A 9,033-nucleotide genomic window follows, 5' to 3' on the forward strand; every position below is an offset into this window, starting at 1 on the left:
CACAGTGATGCTGAAATGAGCAGGATAAAAGGGGGAAAAAGTATACATACATGGAGCAAAGGCTTTACCCATCACTTAAATGAATCAAGCGCAGGCTGTGCTGCGAAGGGAGATGTAAGCAGGTTGCAGTGCACTGAGAAGATGCTCACCAGAGCAGAAAGGGTGGAGAAGTGAGTTTGTCCCCTGTCTGGGGCAGAGACCCCAACTAAGTGTCTGCTCCCCTCCTGAGTCACTAATGCAAATGTCTGTCTTTGTAACTCAGTGCCAGCTGACCTGTTACAGCATGTGCTTGCATGCCTGCTCTTGGGCTGCCGAGGACCCTTAAGACCTTTATTTTGGGAACGGAAGGGCCAAGGCAACAAGGAAATGTATGCCGCTGGCAGTGTCCCATGGCGAATGAGTAGGGATGGAGTAGAGTCAGACTATGCTGAGAAATTCTTGGGTTTGTCTTCCAGCTTTTAGCAGTCAGCTAGTAACAGGCTTCCCAAGCCTCTGGTCGTATCCTGACTAGCGTTTAACAAATGGACCTCTTGACGTGGTCCCCCGGCACAAGTGGGGTGCTCCCAGCATCTGTCTGGGATCCTGAGTCTGAATCCCAAGTGGACGTTGTTTTTGCCACCTGGCACTTCACAGCTGGGTCCAGCCACTTTCACTTGTGCAAGAAGGCGGGGTAGGATATGGGGGATTACAGAGGAGCATTGAGGCTGCAGGGTGTCGGTGGCTGGACATGTGAGCTGGTGGCAGCTACCTGGGGAACTGCAGCCAGGTCACGTGGCAGCATGGCAGGGATAGCTGAACTGCCATCCCGAGCATCCCAGAGGGGTTCGGATGAAGCTGGCCACAAAGCAAGGGTGGGGAGAGCTTGTCCCCTTCCTTTGGGGAGCAGGATGCAAGTCCTGCTAAGTCCTTTGCTTTGTTAGTGAGCTGGCTGGCCTTACGGGCAGCCTGTTGATGACCTGAGCCAAGGTGTGGGATTGCTTCTCTGTAGGTATGCTGTCTGCTGGCGAGACCACCTGTAGTTGGCAACTTGGCAATTAATTGTGAACACATATGCCAAGAGGCTGGTCCTCTGGACACAAACCAGGGTGCAGGGGTGGGAGGATGCTCTGCTGGGCAGAGCAAGCACTGCAGGCCCTGCCAGGCACTGGGGACCCTGGAGGTGAAACCAGTGCTCTCCTACCTTGCACCAAAGAGGCTCCAGATACATTATTGATTAGAAATGGGAGTGCATCTCTGCAGGGCAGTTGGCCAGTTGCCTTCAGAGCAGTTGGCTGGAAGCCAGTCCATCACTCCACGCTTATTGCTGGTAGGTCAGCAGTCCCCTTTTTGGGAAGGCATGGCTCAGACGGTCGTGGCAGAGCAGATCTCATCTCCTCTGATTTCGTGGCCGTCGACGCAAGGTGAGGAAAGACTTTAATTAGACCCAGTAGATGACGTTGTTGCAGTAATGAACCAAAGGGTGGAGGCTGTGTTGGCTCCATTCCCTTTCCGTGCCGCTGCTGGTCCTGTCAGTGACCTTTGCTGCGTCGGCTGTTTGTCTGCAAACCTGCAAAGCTCATCTGATAACATTGTTGTGGTCGTTTGAAGAGCAGCAGACATTTGAATTAATTTTGAACTGCAGCCATAGCCTCTGTGAGTGGCTGCAAAGCACTGTTGTGGTCATATTGCTGACTCGCATCTTTTTCACACCTTTGGTTTTGGCTTCCTTCTCTTGCTGAGAGTCGAGGATGCTGCACTGTACCTGGGGGAGAGCTATTGGGGAGGGATGAGGTTGTTCCTCCGTGCAGGGGCTGGCCCAGCAGCATCCCTGCTGATGAGGCTGGACATGGGGGAGAGGCATGGTGGGGAGGAGTGGTGCTTTGAGGAGCCTGCCTTGAAAATGAAATCTTTTGAGGGATTCCCTGGGTGATTTCCAGGCCTCACATCTGCGATAAGTTGCAATTGCCTATGCTGCAGGGAAAACTCCTAACTTCAAAGGACCTGCCTGGATAGTCCTTACCTTCCTGGAGCCCTCTGGGCACAGACTGGTTGTGGGAAACACCCTCCTCACAGCATGATGGGTTGGTTTTTTTTCTCATGTTTGAAGAAGAGTTTTACCATAAAGCCCAGTTTGCAGCCTTACTGGTGGCATATTGCCTCTGGTGCCTGATCTGAGATGTGTTGGAGGTGCAGCGTTTCCAGGTGATCTTAAACATCTTCCAGCCTTGCAGATCACAGACAGTGTCTGGAAGCCCTGGCCAGCCAGAACTGCCTTTCCTGGGTGCCCCCTTCCAGCACCTGGGCAGGGCAGCAGCAGAAGGGATTCGTCGGGACTAAATAAAGCTTAGGAGAATAGTTGTTGAGGGCTATGTGGTGCGGTAGAGACAAAGCTGCCCCTGGTCTGACAGAGGCAGGGCTGGGAATGAGGAGAACAAGCCAGAGGCTGTCTTCTCCATGCCTCTGCCCGAGAAGGGGAAACCTACTCAGCTCCTCCCTTTTTCCTCTTTTTTTTTTATTTATGTTTTTCTTTTTTCTTTCCCATTTTTAAATCAGCTATTTAATGGGAGTTAAACCCAGGCAGAGCATGACCTGGCATCTTCCCAGGGATGCACTTGCTTCATCCCGGTACTTGGCCAGACCCGAGCCCTCCCTTAATGCATCCTCCTCCATTTCTGTCCCTCTCCTGGCCTGCAGGATTCCTACAGAAAGCAAGTCGTCATTGATGGAGAGACCTGCTTGTTAGACATCTTGGATACCGCAGGGCAAGAGGAGTACAGTGCTATGAGAGACCAGTACATGAGAACGGGGGAAGGATTCCTCTGCGTCTTTGCCATCAACAACACCAAGTCCTTTGAAGATATTCACCAGTACAGGTCGGTATCCAAGGAAGGACCCCTTCCCTCTTGCCCTGTGCAAAGGGGAGGCCTCGCTGCTGCACCCTCCTGCCCTCCCTTTTAGATCAGGCCCCACGGTGGAAGCACTGGCTGCCAGCAAAGACAATTAGCTCAAGTGGCCATTCCCCAGGGAAGAGACGGAGCAGACGGCTAATGTCAGTGACTCCAATAAAACCTATCCGAAGGGATTGCTTGTGGCCTTTGGGGACTCGGTAATGTAATGTTTAAGTGTTTATGGTGACTAAAGAGAGAGCTGATCCTCTATGACCCCCTCCCTTCCCTCCCTAATTAATGGAATTGCTTTGTTAGTGCAATCGATCTCAGCGACTTCTGCTGGGCCCGGGAGCTGGGAGCGGAGGCTGGGAAGGGCAGGGAGGGCTGCTTCCCCCGCTGGCAGCCGTTGTGGTGAGGCTGCGGTCTGCTGGCTGCACGCATGCGGGTAGAGGCAGTCCTGGCCTGTTGGAGCTCAGTTTCAACCAGGGCAAAGATGGAGCCGGAGCAGATTCAGAGCCCCGTCGAGGTGAATTGCCCAAGAGAATGCCCACTGCAAGGGCAGTGGCAAAGCAGGGACCCCATCCCGGCATGGTCCTGCTTTGGCTGCACCCAGGTTACCCATCCTGCTTCTCCCCCCTGCTGCCATCACCCCTGCAGAACTGGAGAGCTCAGGAGATGATACAAACGCAGTGGGAGTCCTCCCTGGTTACCCCAGTGCTGGCTTGGGGAGGGATATCTCTGCTGTATGCCTTTTTTTGAGGCTTGGCTGTGATGGTAGGCACTTGCAGAGGATGCAAGAGATGGCTCTGCCTGTCCCCACTCTGGCCACTGCCCACCAAGGGACCGTGTACCCGAGTTGCTCATCATAAACCTGGGTCCTGGGTAATCCTGTAGCTCCAAGCACAGGCACAGCCCTTCCTTGCACTACAGTCAGCAGCGCTGCTCTGAGCTGTCGAGATGTCTGTCTTCGGTTAGCAGGCTTGTTCAGTGTAATAACTATATGGTTGGACTAATTTGGCTTGTTTTAGCTCAACTGGAGGACAAAGGATGGGATTTTCCTAAAGCACCTGAGGGATTTAGCAGCATTCATCCTTGTGCTGGGGCTGGTGCCTGTGAATCACTCGCAGGATGGCTTGGTTTCAAGCCCCGGTTTTAATCATGATGTAAATCACGAGCTTTCATCTCGTTTTGTCTGTGCTCTTTGTGTTTGCACTTTTAAAAGAATATTCCCCAGAGAAACACTGGCTCTCCCTGGTTAGTAACCATTAGCAAGTATCTCTTTTCAGCTAAGTGTAGCCCATGCACTAAATTTAGTACTTGCATTTGCTGATCAGGATGTTACATGGAACATGTAAGTGGCTTTACGGCATGTCATACATATAGTCAGACTTCATTTCTATGTTCTACTACATTAAAGAAAGATGATTTTTTTTTTTTTTTTGTGTGTGTGTGATGCATGTCCAGCTTCTTTTGGATGAGAATTTAAATTCAATTAAAATGCAGAAATCAGCATTTTAAATAATGCTTTTATTAGTTATATAAAAACATGTTAAATGTTCTGGATGCATGAGCAATTAAAAAAAAAAAAAGCTGTTTTGCAGCTGAAGTTAAGTGATTTATTAAGCAAAGGAAGTTATTATCTATCAGGAGGGAATTGAATGGATTGTTTGTGGTCATAATGGCCTTTAAGATTTTTAGAAGTGCTAGATCTCATCCTCGCCCACCTAGTTTTAAATCTGAGGTTGGAATGAAGAAGCGAGCATTACAGCCTTTTTCCTTCCCAGTTGGTTTCTTAACTTTGAGTGACCTGAACTAAAGTGAAAGGAAGCAAATACTGCCTGTGTATCTGCAGAAAAGGTTACGGCTGCCAAATGCCGATTTATCAGCTCAGCAAATTCTGGTTGCAGGTGATTTTTTTTTTTTTTTTTTTTTTTTTTATCCCTATTCAGAGGGATTACTTGATCTAAAATGTTGGAAATAACACAGGTAACTGCTTAAGTATTCATTTTTATTTAGCTTAAACTATCTTAAGCTCATGTCTTAATATAAGCTGTCATAATTTCAAGTTGTGTTTTGTAAACAGTTGCATTTAAAGAGCAGAAGTATGTTTAGTTTTCATTTCCAAAAGTGCCCTAGCTATTTTGCTGTTTACTCACTTACGTGCCGTGGTCATTTACGTTCTCCTGAAAGCCCAACACAAGGCACTTGGCAGGAACGAAGCATAGCTGTTAATTCTTGATGAAGAAGCTGGTGGGGAGTGTCCTGGAGCTGTTCCCTGATGTCTTTTCTCCCTTCAGTTTGGCACCTCTTACTCTTGCAGGGAGCAGATCAAGAGGGTGAAAGACTCAGATGATGTTCCCATGGTGCTGGTGGGAAATAAATGTGACCTACCAGCCCGGACAGTTGAGACCCGGCAAGCGCAGGACCTGGCCCGGAGTTACGGGATCCCCTACATAGAAACATCTGCCAAAACCAGACAGGTAGGAGGAGGGTTTAAAAAAACCAAAAATAAAATCTTCTGTTTCTTTTCTTCTTCAGTGCTGTCCTGGAGAGGCAGGAATGGGCAGACACCACCTTGCAGACAGATGGGTGCGAGGGCCAGGGTTAGTTGCTTCCTCAAGGCTAAATGCTCCATCAGGATGTTCCCTCCCCTGTCCGGGCTTGAGCCTCCATTCCAGAGAAGTGCGTAATTCACGCTCCGGCAGCAGTGAAGGGAAGATGCTTTCTCAGGGCTTTCTACAAAGCTTTCTCCAAGGCTCTGGAATAACCCCTGTAGTCACTGCAGGTCAGCTAAGCTCAGGGGACTTGGCTAACCTCATCCATGGTCTATTTTGGCAGACCTACAGGCAGACTATACTAGTGCTGGAAGGACCATGCGGGGCTCCCAGAGCACAAAGGTGGAAGTTGATACCTTCAGTGGACTAGTGGTGGCTTTTCTCTTGGGTGGTAGACCTCATTCAGGCTGCTGAAAGCTGATGAATCTCAAGGACTTAAGAGCTCCTTGGCCTCATGGTTGTTCATTCAATCTCACTCACTGTTTGGGGGCCACACTAAGATCCCTGTTAGTTTTCCCAGCTTGGTTTCATGCCTTTAACTCTGCAATCTGCACTGCTGTAAGACAGCACTAGGGACACCTAGCTGGGGAGCAAAGCCCTCTCTTCTCTCCATTGTCCCCTTTCAAAGTGGGACGCTGCTTCAAGTGATGCTTTTCTTCCAGGGCGTTGAAGATGCCTTCTATACCTTGGTACGGGAGATCCGTCAGCACAAGCTGCGCAAGCTGAATCCCCCAGATGAGAGCGGCCCTGGCTGCATGAACTGTAAATGTGTGATATCGTGACTACGGTGAGTTTTGGAAGCAGGAGGTGGGGTGCAGAGGGGGTATATTGAAAGTGAGGCAGGTGGTGACTGCAGATGTACTTGTCTGCAAACGAACGCAGCAGAAACAATTTCAGCAATGGGTATTTTTTAATGAAACACCTTTTTGATTGAAATAGCATTTTTCTGTGAAAACACAGGTAAGTCAAAATTTCCCCTTTCCTGAGGAAGCGTGTAGGAGGAAAGGGTTGTTTATTTTTCCCCCTCATTTCATGGAACAAAATTCTACAGAACTGAATAAAAAAATATACGTGATTTGCCGTGCTTTCCCTGGGAAAACTTCCCATGCTGCCCCTCTGAAAGAGGAGTTAAGCTGGTGTTGCAGGTGTCCGGCTTGCTGCACGTTCACCAGGCTGGCCCTGGAAGAATTCAGATGAAGAGCTGGGTGAGCGCGTTGCCTCCTAATGCACCCATGTAAATTGCTTCATCCTGAAGCTTCAGAGCAGACCTGTCTTGCTGTGAAAGTCCTGTGTTCCTCAGAAGAGTTTTCCCCATTATTATTCCCCTGGGATATTTGGAACTGATGCAATGTTCAGAATTAGCCATAAGGGGGCTGTTTTGCTTTTATAAATTGTGAGTGCTGGAGCCAGAAACAATGTTTTTCAGATTGTCTGTGTTCACTTGCCTGTTTTTCTTCTTTTCTTTCCTTGTTTTTTTTTTTTTTTTTAATGATGAGTTTATTCAAATCATTGCAATCCCGATGGATAGCAGTGAGGAAGAGCTCCTATTGCTGCTGTCTCTGTGTGAGCTGGGTGGCCTTAAGCCAAATGCCTGGGAACATCTGGCTGTGTAACCAACTCCTTCCATAGCAGAAGTGGAGAGAGAGGGAATTGGGAATGAGCGCACCGGGAAGATGTACATCTAGGGACATCTGGGACTGGGGTGTGGGAGAAAAGCCTGCATGAACACTACCCTTAATGTCTTTTGAGGAGTCACCCAAGCACCTGAATTGGCCCTTCACCCCTTTGCACAACTGCTGGAGTCCTAAAGACAAGCGCATCATGTCCAGAGATGGTGCTAAGAGGGTCTTGCTGAAGGTGGAGGTGGGCAGCTGGTTTTCCTCCATAGCTTTTTGAGCCAAAGGCTGTGAGCACAGCAGAGCTCTTCCCCGAAAAAAAAAAAAAAAAAAAAAAAAAATAAAAAAGAAACATCGGCAGCATTTGCTTCCTATGAGCAAAAAAACACCCGAGTACCCCACCCCTCCGCTCCCAGCTGAGGCACGCAAGGTCTCCTGGGGCCCAAGCTGAATGCTGTGCCCAGCACACTTCTCATTGCTAAGGGAGGTTTTCCAGATGTTCAGGTCCTCCAGATGTTCAGGAGCTTTTCCTCCGGATGGGGGTGTGAGCCTGGGGCTTGTTTCCTGCTCTGGCTCACAGCTGACGGCATGGGCTCCACGGACACTGGCTCCCCTACACGAACTGCCAGCAGCTGTGACGGTCCTTGTCACAGCCTGGTGGCCAGCACCGGCATGGGCAGTGCCTTCAAAAAGAGGGGCAAGAAGGGCTTGAAGGAGTCTCTTGGAAACATTCCCCTCTGTTAAGAGAGTGTGCCCTGTGAGTTGCCCACATCTTTTTCTGCTCAGATAGAAGCTGGAAACCAGAAATCCCAGTTTATTCTAGCTGCAGTGGCCAGGAGCAGAGGGAAGAATATCAGGGCACAAAAGGAGAAGTAAGGCAAGGACACGCTGGGTTTTGGGGAGGAGAAGGGTGGGTGTGTGGCCGGGAAGATTTGGCTGCATTTGTCCTGAACTCACTTTGTGTGTCCCTCCCTGGAAGAGGGAGAAAGATCTCACCAAACAGTGCCCTTTCCCACAAGGAGGTTTGGGCAGAGGCAGAAGGTCTGGTGAGATGCCCAAGGCTCACCCATCACTCTATAGACCATTTGCTTGTTCCCTTCAGTGCATGTGCAAATGCTTTGCTGAGCCAGGTCCAGACCTCCCAAAACTTGTATAGCCCTTTGCTTTCCCTCTGTGGGCATTAGCAGGGTCATCCTGAAATGTGAGGTCTGGGTAATGGAAACACCTCCCACAAATTCTGATAGCAAATGGGTGCTAATGAGTGTCCTCTTCTGGTTTCAGCTGACTGGACCATGTCTTGGAGAGGTTCCCACTGTGCAGAATGCAAGGCAAGAGGTGAAGCGAAGGAAGAAGCAAACGGATTCAGGGGAGGAGTATAGGGGGAGGGGGAGAGGAAGAAGAGGAGGAGGAGGAAGAGGACAGGGGGAGCATGAGCCCCTCCAAGGACTATCTCGTACTTCACCCAAGCCTGCAGCAAGCGACTTTTTTTTCTTTTTTTTCTTTCCCCATCCCCTCCTCCTTTGGCCTCCTCCCACCCCGGCAACTGTACAAAGCCACAGATTGAATCACAGTAAATTATTATTTGATGGTCTCAACAAACCGTCTTGATGGCTGTGTCCTCCTTCCAGAGAGTGTTGCTGCTGGTGCTCCGGGAGGATCACTGGTGGGACAGTGGTGAGGGAAGGGCACTGAGATTTGCTCTCCACAGACCGAGGTCATGCTGTAGGCTGTGAAGGCGATTGGGGTGGGGTATCCTTCAGGGAAAGAGCTGTCTTTGTCTCCAGCAAGTTGTCATCCTGTCCCTGTTCCCCCTAGCCCACCTGAAAATCTTTGCTGGCCCCACGTTTTGGTGGGGTGGAAGAGTGTAACCAGTCCAAGCCTGTCTTTGGCGCTCCCCTGGGTGCTTTGCTGTTGACCTAGTCCTTGTGGGATTTTCTTATGGCCTCAGATGCAATGCCTGGAAGGGAAGAAGCACTGGGGAGGAGATGTGAGAGC

General features: G+C 49.8%; 1 protein-coding gene across 2 annotated transcripts in view; it reads left to right on the forward strand.

The window, feature by feature from the left end:
• Positions 1 to 8,637, forward strand: part of HRAS (HRas proto-oncogene, GTPase) — a 46,557-nt gene extending 37,920 nt beyond the window's left edge. For both annotated transcript variants that reach the window (XM_082485879.1, XM_082485878.1), the window contains 4 exons: positions 2,674 to 2,852; positions 5,188 to 5,347; positions 6,085 to 6,209; positions 8,320 to 8,637. In XM_082485879.1, coding sequence (XP_082342005.1) covers positions 2,674 to 2,852; positions 5,188 to 5,347; positions 6,085 to 6,204 — 459 coding nt within the window. In that variant the 3' untranslated portion in view covers positions 6,205 to 6,209; positions 8,320 to 8,637. The remainder of the gene's footprint in view (positions 1 to 2,673; positions 2,853 to 5,187; positions 5,348 to 6,084; positions 6,210 to 8,319) is intronic.
• Positions 8,638 to 9,033: the final 396 nt, after the last annotated feature.

The sequence above is a fragment of the Vanellus vanellus genome (genome assembly GCF_965231255.1).
Source record: "Vanellus vanellus genome assembly, chromosome: 6".
Taxonomy (NCBI): domain Eukaryota; kingdom Metazoa; phylum Chordata; class Aves; order Charadriiformes; family Charadriidae; genus Vanellus; species Vanellus vanellus.